The sequence below is a fragment of the Prunus avium genome, chromosome 3 (genome assembly GCF_965620075.1).
Source record: "Prunus avium chromosome 3, drPruAviu1.hap1.1, whole genome shotgun sequence".
Classification (NCBI taxonomy): domain Eukaryota; kingdom Viridiplantae; phylum Streptophyta; class Magnoliopsida; order Rosales; family Rosaceae; genus Prunus; species Prunus avium.
The window spans coordinates 12,860,643-12,877,646 of NC_142286.1; the positions used below are offsets into that span (position 1 = coordinate 12,860,643).

Sequence of the window (17,004 nt, forward strand, 5' to 3'; positions counted from 1 at the left end):
AGTTTTACACACAGCGAGAGAGAGAGAGAGAGAGAGAGAGAGTGAGTGAGTAAATGGGGGAGTAAAGGGAGGCAAAGGGGTTGGGTTGGGTGGGTGGTCCCACTGCTGGCCTCTTCTATGTTGTCCTCGGGGAGATGGGTTGTAGGTTGGGTTGGGATCTGGGTTTTGAGGGGGTGGGATAAGGAGGGGGAAATGGGTTGCGAGAGAGAGGGAAAGACAGAGGGATTTGGGTTTTAAGTTCAAGGACGTCTACAGTAATTAACTCTTTTATACGAGAGCATTTTATATGAAAGCAGTTTTAGGAGTTATTTTCATCATATTTTTCAACACTTGACATATGTTCATATATATATATAAGAGAATCATGGTTTCATAAATATGAAATAAAAAGTTAACAATGGTTATACATGTGAACACGTGTTAAGTGTTAAGAATGATAGTGATGATAGGTTAAAATGGTGAGCAAAAATATTTCCAATTTTATACACACTATTTGTTGACCCTGAAATTTTCATCTGCACGGCTCGAAATTGGCCGTAGGATTGTTCACGTGTTGTTGTTTGCTTAGGCGTGCCATGCAATGTAAAATGCGCACTAATATAGAGTTGATTTAAATTGGCTCGGGAACTAGCCAAATATATGTTCTTCTCTATGCCTCAATGAAGAGAACTTCAATATTTTTCTAGTGCGAAAGATAGGAACCAGCAGAAAATAAAAAACAGAAATGAAAATGATAGATATTTATATGAAGATTTCATAAACATTAAACCAAGAGCAATACATGAACATTAAATAAAGTCTGAAGATTTCTCTATTCGGACAACTTGAAATAAAGAGCAAAAGTAAATGACAACAAAAAGTTTGAAGATTTTTCTATTCAGACTTGAAATCATACCAAGCAAAGAAAAAGGCAAAGCAATAAAAATAAAGAAATTCCTGAGGAGTTGTCAATTGGAAATTTCAAAGAGAAGGCAAAGTATTTCAATCTTGAGATATTTAAGTTGTTGAAGACATTGAGTCTCTTGAGAGAGTTCAGTTGTTGATTATGACTAGAGGTATCAAACGGACCAGGTCGGCGTGCCACTATGTTATTGGGGTCGTGCCAGGCCGACCCATTTAATTAATCGGGCAGTATCGTGCTAGCCCATTTATCAAAACCATTGATCCTGGCCTAACCTAAAGCCCAAGTCCACATTGAACTAGGCGGTGCTTGGGTTGGGCCTGTGCAAAGGTAAAGATCAAAGAAGATGAAACTCAGTTGGGAAGGTCCATACATGGTTAGCCGATCTAGAAGCAGAGGGAACTATACACTTGACACCCTGAAGGGAAAAGAAATTTCGAGACATTTAATGCTCATCACCTCCGAAGGTACTACCCGTGAAGCCTCCTCTTTCAAGCTCAGACCCCAACAGGCGACCAAATCGTCTCCACTACAGTTGAATGAAAGCAATTTCTAGTTTTTTTGTTTTTTTTGTTTTTGTTTTTTCTATTCATCCATTTATTTCCATTCAATAAAGCGATGTAATCACAACAAACATCAATACAAGTTCAAGTTTTTCATTCAACGAAGTGTTCGAGAGAAAACTAAGCGTCCTAAGGGATACGAAGGCCAAGCATGCCACTGTCCACAAGTGTCCTAAGAGAGACGCAGGGCAATTACATTGAAGTGTCCTAAGGGAGACGCAAGCCAAGCAAGCCACTGTCCAAAAGAGTCCTAAGGAAGACGCATATAAACATTCAAGAATTCAAAGGGACAACTCTCGCAGTTACCCAGCCAAGGCGTCAGCAGGTCATTCAAGTAGTTCACAAAACTCAATGCAAATTGAAGTTAAAGAAATAACTACAGTTTTTCATAGCAAAGTGACCGACTGGAAAAATTTTAACAAAAGAAAATGGTCAACCGAGACCAATTATTAAAACAACAAAAAATAGTCACTTTCGCCAGCAACTAGTAGCCGCTGAGATGACAGCCACCTCGCCGCCTAGGTGCAACTAGCCTCAGCTAGTCATGCAGTTGGTCGTACCCACACTAGCCTGTTGGCCCACATGACCCGAGCCGCGACGCAGCTAGGCCCAAGCCATCCTAGTGAGTCACCCGGCTTGGCCTGCGATGCAACCATAGTTAACGAATTTTTTTTTGAAAAAGGGACGTGACAGCACCGTTGCTTGCGGTTCATCACTCCAGGAGCAGTGTCACAACCAAAATCGGCCAACCGAGGTCAACTGGTCCTAATTGAGAAGAGCAAAAAAATAATCACGGAAACAATTGCTGCCTGCCGCCTGCCGCCAGCGACCGCTGTTGGCATCGCAACAGGTCATGCCAGCCACTCCACGCGGTCACGATGACAACCAGCATGGCCCACGTCAGTTGGTCCTTACAGTAAGAAAAAATTGAAGAAAAATAAAAACCCAAGCGTGACCTACCTCAGTGTGCACGACGACTCCTCTCCTCAACAAAGAAGTACACTACTTCAAGATCTCTCCCACAAGCTAGAAAGTAGAGGAAAATAGGTTTGCAATTTGAATAAGAGTGAAGAGAAGCCTTGTATTTATAAAGGTTGGGTATCCTAGGTCAAGAAGGAATCGCAAGTTTATTCCAATTAGGAGCCGAACTCCAAGAAGAAGTCAAATGCCTACTCCAATTAGGGGTCCAACTTATAAAATGTGCTCAACTCACAGAAGGAAGCCTAGATACAGTTGGAAAGCCCGATAAATATTTCTCATCTCCTCCATGTCTCATAAGCGCCATGTAGAAGTTGGGGGGCATTTGTGGGAACACATATTTTAGCAACCAATAAGAAGATGACATGTGGAAAAAGGAATATTCCTTAGGTCAAATAATTATCCTAATTAAATCCTATTTAATTAGGGAATTATTCTTGATTTAAGATAGGAATATCTCCCTTAATTAAGTCAATTTCCAGCAAATCTCTTTGATTAATTCCTATAATCTTTTTGGGGAAGAATAATCCTAATTAAAATAGGGATTATTCTTCAAACCCTAACCTACAAGGAGCTCTATAAATACATGGCTACACAACACACTTGAGGTAAGATTATGAAACCCTAGCAAAACCTTTCTCTCCCTCACGCCACTTTCTCTCTTTCTCCTTCACGGTTATGCGCCAAAACACACACGACTCTGGCCACCCGGCTCTCATCGTGGGAGAAAACTTCCATCCTTTCCGTTACTTTGTCATATCTTTCTCAAGATCCAATTAACTGACTTAGGCATCAGAGGGCCTTTGCCCAACACCCCCCGGTGTGGTCTATTTACTCATGTCTTCTTTGCAGGAACTTAGGGGGAGAGAGAAGGAATCAACGTGTAAATATTCCCCATGTGAAATTTTGCTCAAACATTACCTTCCATTAGCTCATTCTTAAAGCATTTAGTAACAAGACACTGATGAAGGCATTTTAATAGAGTAAGCACCTTTGCTACCAGAACTAAACACATGCCAATTTGACGAGCCCAAAAACAGAAAGGTCTTTGAAAGACACCACACTGGTGTCCCTTCACCTTTGTTAGGTTTTCTCTTTGTAAAAATTTCTTTTTTGTTATAAAGTAAAAAGTGAAGTCCACATAAATAAAGCGAGGGGGTATTAGTCAAAAGATAAAATTATAATGTTGGAAAGAAATCATTATGTCTCCCTTAAGAGCCTTTTGCTTTGCCTATAAATAGGTATTATATCTGCTTGTAAACACACACGAATGAGAATAAAAAGAGAGTGAGAGCAAGAGAAGAAAAGAGAGAGTGAAGTCTATCTGAAGAGAAACTATATTAGTGTAAACACCACAAAGAGCAAATATAATTCCACTCCCAATGTTTAGTGGTACTTCCTATTCTCTGATTATTTTATTTTATAACATTTTTTTAGATTTCCTGTTTATTTATTAATTGTTTACATGCTGGAGGTAGGCTCCACTTTGCCACATCATGTACTTATATTAGTGGGTAAAGGGCCCACATGTATGAAATTACACAAATACCTTTGTCATTTCAGCAATTTTAACAGACTTTTGAATGGAGTTAACGATTGGGGCAAAGTGAAACGTAAAATATATGTCAAGGTGGCAAGGTGGGTCACTTTATCTTCCAAGGGGCAACGTTAGATTTGACCATATTGTCAGGAGGCACTGTTGTAAATAAGCTTATATATATAGTTGAGGGATCCCTCAAATAAGCAGAACACATTTATAGGGCTTACTCACATTGTATTTCAATAATCCAAACCATCCATCTTTTAGGCATTCCTTTAAAGATCATCTCTCCAAGAAAAAAAAAATTCACTTGAATTTGAATCCATTTGACAACTAAATTAATAGTTGTTATTTTTGTGTTTTCTTGAATTACCATGTTCGTGTATTTTGTTGATCACAATTAGATGCCTTAATAACGTTCAATTTGTCTAATTTTATATAAAAATGATCTATGAATGAAAACTAAAAAAACAAACCATTCAAATTGTTGAAATACAATTCGTAGTGGGTTCAAAGGGTGTCCTTGAAATAAGAATCCTTCAATAATAAAAGCGGAGGTTTTTGGTTCAATACTTCTGGCCCACAGCTCTCTCTTGCTCTCCATGTTCGGGTATCATGTGATGAGAGATGCACATGCACAAGGTTTATCTTTTGAACGTTGATCCAACACGAGGATATAGTTGAATGCTCACTCCAAGTTATTTTCCCTCATCCAAATGGAGAGCAAGGGATTTCCTTTTTACAACAAGATCAACCAGCGAATGTATAAGGCTAAGATTCAGCAATATTTTAGTGCCTAATTCTTTTTAAATGTAGTGCCTAATTCTGATTACTTATTATTAAGATGAATTTGATTGTTGATTGGCTGCTCTGTTCTCAAATCCCATTTTTAAATTTCAAACAACCACCATTCAAATGTCAATTTATCTATAAAAATAAGGAAGATCAAGTGAATTAAACCTTATTTGATTAGACAAAGATGATATCCAATTTGCTGTTATGAAGCATAATTTCAAGTCTCTTCATGGGTGAGCATTGGCAAAAAGGGGGAGTTTATTATGTTTTGCGAAAAAACTCTTGCTGCAGGAGAGCTCCTCCTCTAACAACTCTGTATATAATCTACTCAGTGTGGGTAGGCAGGCACGTGTGCTCGCCCACACACTGCATTTTGACGACTTAGGAAACATTACTGTAGAGACACAAGTAAACTTTCACCATGCGTGATTAAATGAGGTGTATTTTCATTCTAATTGCTCAAGTTAAAGAGTTTCTCATCACAAGAGTCCCTCACTACAACCCCTCAAAAAATTCAAAAAAGGCCAATGATTTCCAAACACATCACATATCTTGATGCATTCGTGCCTAATACTTCTCAAAGCAAGTCGTCATTAGCCTACATTAAAAACTAAACTAAACATCTGTGATATCTCTGACGACAAGATTTATGCATCTTAGAAAGTTCAAAACATAAAAATAAAACAAAATAAAATAGCATGTTGAACATCAACATCCAATTTTATCATCAATTTCCTATGTTATACAGAAAAAGATTTTGCAAAAACAGACACAAGGGAAAGAACTACGAATGTCATGTCCATGATCAACTCAGTACATTGGTAAATTGTAGCAAATGCAAGCTCAAATTGATTCAGTCAATCAACACTAAACATACTTGATACCAAATACTTAAGGTAATAAATGCATGTATCCAAAAGATAGTCACAGTTGAAACAAGTAATAAGCAACTTACACACAGTTGAAACAACTAATAAGCAACTTACACAGCTTCATCCAACAACAAACACTTTCAGAAACTTGACACAGGAAAAATTTATACGAACCTTGAATATTTTATGACGAGTAACATCTAAGTGTGACTTTTATTGCTATCCGAACTCATCAAAAAGCCAAACTCCACAGCAGTGTCAAAACAAAGAGAATGATAGAACACTATTTTCTACGCTTGTTGGGACCAGTCTTGTACCCACCCTTTGTAGGCTTGCCCCAAGGTGTTCGAGAACCCTTTCCGTGAGAACCACTACTCTTGCTCTTACCCTCGCCTCCACCATGAGGATGATCTACTGGATTCATTGCCACTCCTCGAACTGTCGGTCTGCGGCCTAACCACCGGTTTTGCCCAGCCTTGTAGAGCTTCTTCGGCTTATTTCCTTCACTGGGGACCGTACCAATCGTGGCCCGGCACTTAGAATCAATCCACTTTTCAACACCCGAAGGCAGTCTCACTAGACACCTTGAAGTGGGTTCTTTCAAAATCTTTGCATAAGTGCCTGGTGCTCGAACTAACTTGCCACCTTGACCTGGGTGCATCTCGATGCTGTGTATTTTGGCTTGAATGTGCATATCGGCAAGCGGCATGCACCTTCCATATTGTGAATTGATATCATAGTGAAACAACTGATTACTTGCCCCACCTACATCTGTGGAAAGTGTAACAATATCAGTAAGATTCATTTTGGCAGCAACAATGTCATGAAAATACAGCTTAGTTCAACAATTCATTTATAATCTCCTCTTGGTCAAATTAACTCAAGTCAGCAGACATATCCACTTTGTAGAAAACCAAGCAACAGCACCACTTTCAAATTGGGTGCTCCTATATTCATTCGGGCATAAAAACCATCTTTTGGTAAGCTTAATACAGTAGCAATGGACAAAAGAATTAGAGTTTTTGCCCCCTCATATTTCCCCAAAAAAGAAATAGTGAAAATTAAAATCCTCATTTTTATTTGCTCCTACATTTCAGAGCAATCAAACGGCATTTTGGCTTAAATCTTGTCCTCAATGTGTTCAAAGCAAAAGCAACATTATATACTGACGAATTTTAACAGCTCCACTCAGCTAATTTAAATTGAGCTGCACATGATTTTTCCAACTGTACGATAAACAAAAAGAACACAAGGAGTTGTTTTTCTGGTTAAGGAAGATGTAATGAGGAAATATGACGAAATACCAGTGGAGAGAGTGCGACAGGCAATGGTGGTGCTGCTGATGGCGTTGAAGTGGCCGCCGAGGAGCCTATTGACCAAGGTCGAAGAAACCGCTCGAGCTCTCCACAGAGCCATTCGATCCGCTTATTCTAGCCTTTATGAAAATTTTCCGGCTGTTGTATGGGCTGGAGATGGGGTGATTAGGAGGAGGAGCAGAAGAATTTCCGGCAAAAACCGTCTGAAATGGTGGCAGGAGGGGGCCAATTTCTAGCCGAGAAGTGGAAACGTCGCGGCTGTAGAGAGAGAGAGAGAGAGAGAGAGAGGGTCGGGGCCTACGAGAGGGAAGGAGAGAGAAAATGAAGGGGTCTAGTCTAGGAGGATATGGGGTTTTATTTAGGGGGTGTATTCAATTTTGATTTTAATGGATTATTTTGAAGCTTAAAAGTACATCGGTATTCAATTAGGACTTTTAAGTAATCAATAAAAATCTGGTGGTATTCAATTAGGATTTTTAAATAATCAATACAAGTCCGGTGATATTCAATTAGGACTTTTAAATGATAAGAAAAAGTACCGTGGTATTTAAAAACTTACTGATTTTGAGGTATTTCATTAAATAATGTATTGTGTGAGACTTTTGAGTGTGTAATATAAATACCAAATCACATAACAAATCTCATCTTCCTATGCATGATTCTCATATACGCTCTCATACTTTTTTTTCCCACTATTTTTGTATGCTTTCGACTGTACATAAAAAAAAACTTTTCATAAGAGAGACGATAAAGAAACATTAACAAGAAAGACGATATTGCCTTTTCTGGAGCTAATGGGCATTTTCCAATAGCTCTTCTTTCCTTGTAGACAAGCTTATTTGGAGCAAAATTATATTTGATGGCCTTTATGCGTAGCTGCTGCACATACAGCGTACATGGCTAAATATTTTTTCTAATTCCCTGTCCCAAAACGTTTGGGACTAGGACAAAACAAAAAAAGAAAGAAGAAGCCTTACCCACAATCTAGAAGAAACGTTGATAAGGTGCAAGGTGTTTTTTTCACTCCACAGTTTTGGTCCATGCTTTGACAAAAACTAGGAGTAGTCATCGGGTTGGGCTAGGAGTTTTCAGTATGTTTCGTTATTTGTATTTCTGGTGCTATCTGTTTTGCATTAGGTGTTGGTGGTTTTGGATGTAGCTTCTAGCCTCTGCTTAAGCTTTTGTATTTCTATTGTTGGTTTCTCAATTGTGTTGTGTTTCTTTAACGTATTCATTCTGGCAATGTGTGGTTATGTTGGGACATTGTTGATGTCGGTGTACTCTCCCTAGACTAACCTTTGATGGTTATTGTGCCTCCATCTTTGTATTAACCCTGAAATTTGGGTATCTGTATCCTAAAAATTGGATATATTCCTTCAGGTTATGTATTTAGATGAATGATGATGGGTGATAGAGTTCAAGCTTGTATAGAAATATAAGCAAAATCATGTAATTGCAATCTATTAAAATCATAAGTAAAATCCTAAGTGAATTAAAATCATAAGTAAAATCATGTAATTACAATCTATTAAAATCATGAGTAAAATCATATAATTACAAATCCGCCTGAAATCCATTACATTAAAATCATGCAATTAAAATCTATTAAAATCTCAATTGAATACCCTTGGCATGATTCCGAAACTACATTGATCAAAATTCTCAATAGAGTTTATTTAAACAACATTGATCAAAATTCCGAAACTACCCTTGGCATGAAAGGGCTTTTTAGTTACCACTCCGATTCCGATTTGTGCACCGTTGGCTTTAGCAAGACTGTGAAATGAAAATGATGAGTTCCAAAGGCTCCGGCCCTGCTGCAATCTGGGAAGAAGAAATTGAGCGTTCTGAGAGGTCAATTATGCTTTAAATTCATTACCCATTTCATGCAACTGTATCATCTACCTTTCTGTCTCCAATTTGTTTTGTTTCTTGTGATTATATCCAGCTACCTTTTTTGCTCATTGTATGAGGAGGCAGCCTCATCAGCCTCCTCCATTCTGAAGCGGCTTTCTAAGCATAGTGAAGACCTTGAAGCCGGAAACCTTTTGAATTGTATGACATGTTGGAATCTGCTGGTATGGTACTTGTCCAATCCTTCAAACAACTTGGAAGGTATGTTTATATATTCTTGAAATTGCAGCTTCAATTTTTGTGGGATTTATGTAAATTACTGTGCCTGAGATTTTTATAAATTTCCATGAAAGTTAATTATTTAGTAGGCTTCATATGTGGTTCAAAAGTAATGTGTTCTTTGGAATACATACATTCATCCAGCTGTTTTACCCAACTCTAGATTCTTTGTCATTTTATTTATCATGGATGTGACTTTATTTGGGTTAATGCAGGACATCAGAAATTCTGAACGAGCTCAAACTATTATTTGCCTCTGTTCCTACTATCCCTGTTCAACTTCTTCTCACTGGGTACTCTTATCTCCAGCTGAGGTTATCCTTGTTCGGATTCTTTGCTTGACAAGTATTTAATATGCCTATTTGGAAGGTTTGTCCATTTCATATTGTTTGATTCTAAACTCTCAACTATTCATATCAATTGTCAAATTCTACCTGAGTTAAAATAATCTTCGCTGGACTTAGACTGCTCATGTTTAGGGAAATGTTTAGACTGTCCAAAAGTGTTTATTGGTTCTGAAAGTCCTTGAAGTCCTCACATGACATATTTTTAATTGAAAAGGAGGCCAACAAAACTTTAAGAAACTAATCTGAAAAGTTCTCCATTCTTTTACTGAATGAGGTTTCCATTGTTTTCTATTCAATATGTAAGTAGAAAAAATCTAGTAGATTGAAGAGTTCCGTTGGTTGGCTTATGTACTCATCCTATAAAAGAACACATAAAAGTGCGAAAGTTAATTGGTTGAAAAGTCTTCTTGTTTTCATGCAGCCTAAAAGATCACCAAATTTGTAGATATTTGCTAAAATCAGCTTTAAGTTTGAGCCAAAATTAAAAAAAAAAAAAAAAAAAAAAAAAAATCCCTTATTCACATTAAGAATATGGTAAAAGCATCAATGGAAATTGTGGTTTTCAAAATTTCTGTCTGAATTTGTTTTTCAGGGCATGCTTTTATATATCAGAAGGGTATTCTCATGGTATTCACGAATTTCTGGAAGAGTTCCTTAGCAGGTGGAGTTTTGTCAATGAACAATATGTTCTTGTTGGTACAGGAGAAAATGCAGATGATGCAGAAAAATGTGATGGGCCTTTTCTTTTGGGAGTTGATAAGTATCTAGAAGTTGTTGAGGTCTATGTTTTGAAACTTCTGGGAACCAATTTGAATGATGTTGACCTTGCATCCTCTTGGGTCGAGAATGCTAAATTACCTGAGGACAGAAGACAGGTAAGTAATCTATGCATCATATGTTTGATTCTGTACCATGAGAATAGATTGAAGTGGTAATATTGGTTAAGTTCACTCTATGTCTTTACACAACTTTTTTTGCTTTCTGTTTTGTTTTTTCTAGAAGACCTTTCTTTGTGAAATTGGATGGAAAAAACTTGCTGTGGGGTTTAGATTATCTTTCTGACGTGTAAGTGAGGTTTACTATATGGTATGGTACTACAAATAGCAGTCTCATGCTAGCAAAACTCTGTTGTCTACATCTGATGTGACTGTGATTCAGAAGATAATATCTCTACAATGTTAGAAGGGCAACTCCTTTTCCGCCTGCTGAAAGGGTCTTTAGACGCAAGTACCCAAGACATTTTCTGGTTGAACTTAATACCTGAAATTGAGCGTGTTTTTATAACAAGTTGAAATCATGTTACATATCCTATTCTTGTTTGATTGTTAAGTAGCGACGCCACTGGATGTTGCAATACATTCAGTGGTCCAAACCTAAGCTATCATTGATTGAATCTCTTAACACATTTCCTGGTGCTAATCATATGCAGTAATTGAGTGACATTTGTTCTTTTTTTTTTTTGACAAAGCAAAAATATCATATGGTTTTAAATTTTTTTGAGAACTGGAAACTTTCCAAATAATGCAAGACCTTTCACTTTTTATATTAGCCTATTTATGGGAGTTACTATGTTTTTGCCTTTTGCACGGTGAGTAGTACTCCTTATTGACTACAATAATTATGGCTCACTCACTTATTGAAGAAATTTTCTTCCCATGTGATATGAGACTGTCCTTTAACTTCTTTCTTTTTCTAATTATTGACATATTGCTGAGTTGTTTGAAATTAACTTAGTTTACAATGGTATATTCAGTTGATTGAATTCGTAAGTTAAAAGAAATCATTACACTTCAGTTTCTTCCATGTCTTTTCCTAGGTACTTCTGAGATACACTCACTGCATTCTGTTAAAGCCACTAACTCATCACAAGGATCCTTCTCATCTTTGCTGGCGAATGAAGCTCATTCAAAATGTTTGAAGCAGATAGCTGTGCTGGATGGATATCCAAAAACCAAATACCCTCCAAATGGAGAGACTGCTAAGAAGCCAGCAGTTTTTAATTCATCTAAAAGATTGGAAGCATGTGTCTGGTGGTTCCGTACCATCACTCTGAAATTTGGTAGTTCTCGGGTGGTAATATCTAATGGAAGGATTGTCCTGGGCTTCTTGATTCTGCTCATATATTATGTTTTCCGGAGAAAACAAGCTACCTTGAAGAGGTGAGATATTCTCTCTTCATAGTCAACATGCATGCATTCAATATCCATGGACGTGATATCTGCTCCATTAACTCATATTCATCATTTAAATAGTTGTTATCTGGAGATGGGTTCGCTTTCTATATGGTGTGAAACACTTGCTTGCATTAAATTAATCAATAGCCTTATTTTGGTAATATGGACCTGTTGTATGAAATTAATCAATAGCCTCTTCTGGTAAAATGGATCTGTTGCATGAACTTAATCAATAGCCTTATTGAAACCAATAGGATAATACTGAAAATGTGTTAATATTTAGGACCTCTTTGAATTTGATTTCCCCTAAGGACAATTGTTTACCAGATATATATGTTGCATCTTCATCTTTGTTTTTCAGTTTACCTAAATGGAGAATGCACTCTCATAGACTTTACCCATTTTTTGGTTAAATTATGTTTCATTTAAATAATTTGTGTTTTTTCTTTCCCCTGAGCATTTTACATTAACACAGAAATTTTGTAAAAATGTATTTCTTTGTCGCAGAATTGTTCAGAGACAAGCTTTGTCAATGAAGAATGCTCTGGTAGACTTATGGCAGCTTGCATTTTCATACCAGGTGAATCCTTTAGCTGCTGTTCAACCTCTCGCAGCTGGAACGAGGGTGGGCCAGTGATAAATTTGTAGACATTTTCCCTTGAGGATTCTTTGCTGTAAAAACCAAGTGATTGTGCAACTATAGTATGAACAAATCCTGGTACGAGTGATTGTGCTCCTGTAGCAGTGCAATGTAGCTTCAGACGTTTGGATTAATAAACCATGTTGTTTTTGCTTTGGTTGGTTTTTTTAGGTCATAGGTAGATGAAAATGATCTCTTGTTCATACGTTTCAGAGATGAACAATTTTAAATTAACGAAACATTATACAGAAAGGCCGCAACATAAAGAAAGAAAGAACATCCATGGCATTTGAAGTGGTAATTCTATTGCATCATATGAATTACCGAAACACACGAAAATGGGGTAATTTAACTCTTACCCCATTATCATTTGTTTGCCAAGTTTTCTTCAGCGCTTCATCTGTTTTTTAAATTTTCAGTGAGCAATTCCCAAATTATATCTCTCTTCAATTCTTTTCTAGATTTGCGAAGTGACCAGAATGCCTTGAACAAGAGCATCTCAATTGTCTAGCAGATAGATAAGGAGGGAGACGGAGAGGGAGAGAGCGAGTGGTGGCGGATAAAAGCCCGATAGAGACAGCCAGCAAACTGAAGGCTCTTGACATTCCCATAGCCGATCCTTTTATGGTTCACCTTGCTTTGAACTCCCTTCCTTCACCATATGGACAACTCAAGGTGATTTATAATGCTCAAAAGGACAAGTTCTCATGAGCTCATAACAGTTTGTGTTCAAGATGAAGCTCGGACAAGAAGGAAAAAAAGGTTAACACCGTTCACCTCAGCACCAATGCTCCTAAATGTCACTTCTCTAAACCAAGCTTGCATACTGCTGCTAACAAAGAGAACTCCCTCCTCCTAAAAGGTCTAGCACTTTAAATGCAAACAAAACTACTATCTTTAAGTGTTACTTCTATGACAAGGCAGGTCATATGAAGAGAGACTACACTAGGTACAAGCGTTGGGTAGAGAAAAAAGGAACTTTGGGTGAGTCTAATTCTGTCCTCATTTGTTTTGAGTCTAGCAATGTCATAGTTCTTGCTAACACATGGTGGATTGACACTGGATTATCAATCCACATTGCCAATTCCTTGTAGGACTTCGTAAGCCAGAAGAAAGCAAGTGGAGACCAAGACCATTTGTTCGTGGGGAATGAGAGTACCAGTTCAAGCAATAGGCTCACTTAGGCTTCAATTAGTTTCAGGTTTTCCTTTAATTTTAAAAGATGTTTCTTATGTACTTTTATGAGAAGGAGTTTGATTTTTATTTCTAGATTAACTAGGGAACTTTTCAGTTTTGTTTTCTCTAAAGTAGGATTTGATTTTATATTCAATAAAAGTTCAATGGGCAATGACGCTTTGATTGATGGTTTGTTTTGCTAGAACCTTACTAGTAACAATGTTGCTTTTACCATTGAATCCATAGGCCAAAAATGATCACTAGATAATGAGAAGTCTGTAAAACTATGACAAAAAAGATTAGGGCATGTGTCTAAGAAAAGAATGAAAACACTGATCCAAGAAGAAATTCTTCATTCCTTGGATTTTTCAGACTTCAGCGAGTGTGTTAAGTGCATTAAGGGAAAAATGACTAACTCAAAGAAACTAGGATCCACACGCAATCAACAACTCCTAGAGATAATTCATACTGACATTTGTGGCCCATTTCCAATTTAAACTCAGGGACATAGGTACTTTCATTGATGATTTCTCAAGATTTTGCTATCTCTACCTAATCCCAACCAAATCCAACACATTTGGAGTCTTCAAAGTGTTTAAAACTAGGGTTGAAAACCAACTTGAGTTAAATATTAAAGTGTTAAGATCTGATAAGGGAGGAGAATATTGTGACATGTATGATGAGCAAGGTAGACATCCATCATGATTGGCTCGATATCTTTAAGATTGTGGGATAGTTGCACAATGCACAAACCATGGGACTCCTCAAGAAAATGGAGTATCTGAAAGAAGGAATAGAACTTCCAAGGTTTCTATGGGAGATGCTACCAAGACAACTAACTATATCCTAAATAGGTGTCAAAGTAAGTCAGTGCCTAAGACACCTTTTGAGCTATGGAACAAGAGGGAGCCTAGCTTAAATCCTAGCTTAAATCATATGCATATATGGGGTTGTAAAGCTGAGGCCAAGGTTTACAATCTAGACTTGGGAAAATTAGATCCCAAGACTGTGAGCTGCAGGTTCAATGGATATGAAGAGAGATTTTGTTACTATTGTCCCAATCACACCAATATAAGTGTTGAGACAAGGAAGGCTAGATTTCTAGAGTATGATGAGGACAGTGAAGGGGCAAACAAGAACTTTGTTTTTGAAGAAGAATGAGAAATATGAACCAAACCTTGCAATGCAAGCAGTCCAGTTATAACCTATCCATTAACTCAAACCTTGTCACAAACGGAGGCACCAATTGAGCCTAGGAATGAAGAACAAGATGTTGGAGATATACAAGAAGAATTGAATGAAGAACAGATGCCTATAGAACCACAACCATATTAGAAGATCCACATGGGAAATGAGGACCAATACAATGCCAGATTTTGTCTATTTGAATGAAATAGACATTGAGGATTGTGACTTTGAAGATCCACTGAGTTACAAGCAGGCTATAGCTAGTGAACATATTGAAAAATAGCTTGAGAAAATGCAAAGTGAACTGGAGTATATGAAAGCCAATAATGTGCGGGAGCTAGTTGAGTTGCAGCAAGAAATGAAGCGTATAGGGTGTAAGTGGGTGTTCAAGACCAAAAGAGACTCGAAGGACTATATTGAGAGGTATAAGGCTAGACTAGTAGCTAAGGCTTTCACACAGCAAGAGGGAATCGTTTATAATGAAACTTTCTCACCAGTTTCAACCAAAGATGCCTTTAGGATCATTATGGCACTTGTGGTACACTTTGATATGTTCTTACATCAAATGGATGTAAAAACATCCTTTCTAAATGATGAATTGAGTGAGGAGATCTTTATGCAGCAACTAGAAGGATTTGTAGCATAAGACAATGAGCAGTTAGTATGCAAACTGAAGAAATCAATCTATGGTTTGAAACAAGCGCTATGTCTTAGTACATCAAAAAAGCATAATTTCCAAATCATGTTGTGTTGCCATTGCTCACAAAAAAAAATATTATATAAATAGTAATTTAAATATATCCATAATTGTCTATATATAAGCAAAATACTAGCTAGAAAGACATGTAAAATGAAGGAATGTTTAGGTCAATCAAAAAGCCATTCCAGGACATGAGTTGCCAATTCTTCTCGCAACTCATCCAATTCCATTTGGGTGTACGTGTCCTTCTGTCTAGCTCTATATTGAAAAGAGAAAACAAAAAACATGTAGAATGTAAACACAAACAATGTGTAATATGAACATAAGCTTAAAAAGTGTAAGATACTAAATTTGCATAAGATATGTTGTCACTTCAAATTAACCAATATGCAAATTTACCAAATCATATTGGTGAACATGAAAATCTAATTTGTCAGCCAATCTAATTAGATAACAAGAAGTCATTAAATAGATCCCACTTCATGTTTCAACTAGCAATTAAATGATCATGTGATGGGGTAGAGAGCTGGACAAGCACATCTAGCATTTCTTCTTAATTAACATAGACCCAGCTACCAAAAAAAACACAGACTCACATTGCTCATTCTCTAAACAACTGGTTATTTGCAAATATAGGATTTTATGCTACACAAAAGGCATATTTAAAATTAGGTGTTCACACACTAGAAGCTTATTTAGGACTATGCAAAGTTTATATGTACTATGATCAGGCTTCATCATTGAGTCTAGTTACTCAATGTGAAGCAAAGTAGACAAATGCATTACTGTGAGTATTCTACATTTGGGATAACGTATATCACTTCATTTAACATAATAGAAATGTAAGAATATTTCATGAAAATTGGTTTAATGCATATAGCACAAACACAAAATGCAAAAGCCTCTAACGCAGGAACAAATTACCACATTCCAAAATCAGATTACATTATAGTCCAAAAAACATAAGTTGCATAATTTCCATAAGTAACTTATTTCAAAATCAAAGGGAGGAATCTTCACAAATCTCCTTCATGTATCTCATCACGAAATAGCAACATGACTTGCCATGCCATATCCAATCCTTATAGGTTTGGTCAACCCCATTGAAATACAAATGCTCCCTTATTACTCTAATAGTAAACTTTCTTGTATTCCTACATCTATGGCATGGCCAATGAATGCGCCTATGATCAATAGCATTCGCTAATGCTATCCTTAGAAATTCTTCAACCCCATCTTCATACTCTTTACTTCTTCTATCTTCATGCATCCAAGATTTATCCATATCCCTTTAACCCGTTCATTTCATAAACACAAAAAATATTATAAAAAAACTTTAGCTCACATTTCAAATAATGAGGGCAGCTGCCTATTATATGAGAGCATATCAAGTTGCTTGAGATAGGAGTAGCAAGGTATACTCGGTCATTTCTTTAATATTGCAAATTAAAAACAAATATGGCCAAACAATGTAATATAAATTGAACCCTAACTAAATGTGTAACATCCCGACCCAAATTAATTATTATTTAATTATTAATTGTGAAATTACATTTTTGCCCTTAAGGGTAAGGGTGTTTTGGTCACTTTTTTTGTCCGAAAGGATTTTTGGGAATTATGAAGCAAGCACCGTTGAGTAGAGCTCATCGAAACGGGTCTGTAGACAGGTGGCACGCTTGAT

The 17,004-nt window shown here is 36.9% G+C and overlaps 1 protein-coding gene and 1 pseudogene across 2 annotated transcripts; one reads left to right on the forward strand and one right to left on the reverse strand.

Annotated features, from left to right (window-relative positions):
- Window positions 1-5,831: 5,831 nt before the first annotated feature.
- Window positions 5,832-7,211, reverse strand: LOC110773717 (large ribosomal subunit protein uL2my, C-terminal part-like). Its single transcript, XM_021978242.2, has 2 exons — window positions 6,954-7,211; window positions 5,832-6,420 (listed from the first exon to the last, which is right to left on the reverse strand). Exons 1-2 carry the CDS (start codon window positions 7,063-7,065, stop codon window positions 5,933-5,935), a joined length of 600 nt encoding a protein of 199 aa, XP_021833934.1. The 5' UTR covers window positions 7,066-7,211; the 3' UTR covers window positions 5,832-5,932.
- Window positions 7,212-8,733: 1,522 nt separating this feature from the next.
- Window positions 8,734-13,601, forward strand: LOC110773719 (protein APEM9-like; annotated as a pseudogene). Its single transcript, XR_015834310.1, has 9 exons — window positions 8,734-8,819; window positions 8,914-9,080; window positions 9,314-9,391; window positions 10,038-10,320; window positions 11,240-11,604; window positions 12,127-12,337; window positions 12,431-12,602; window positions 12,721-13,243; window positions 13,354-13,601. The product of XR_015834310.1 is annotated as a protein APEM9-like (transcript).
- The last annotated feature ends 3,403 nt before the right edge of the window (window positions 13,602-17,004 follow it).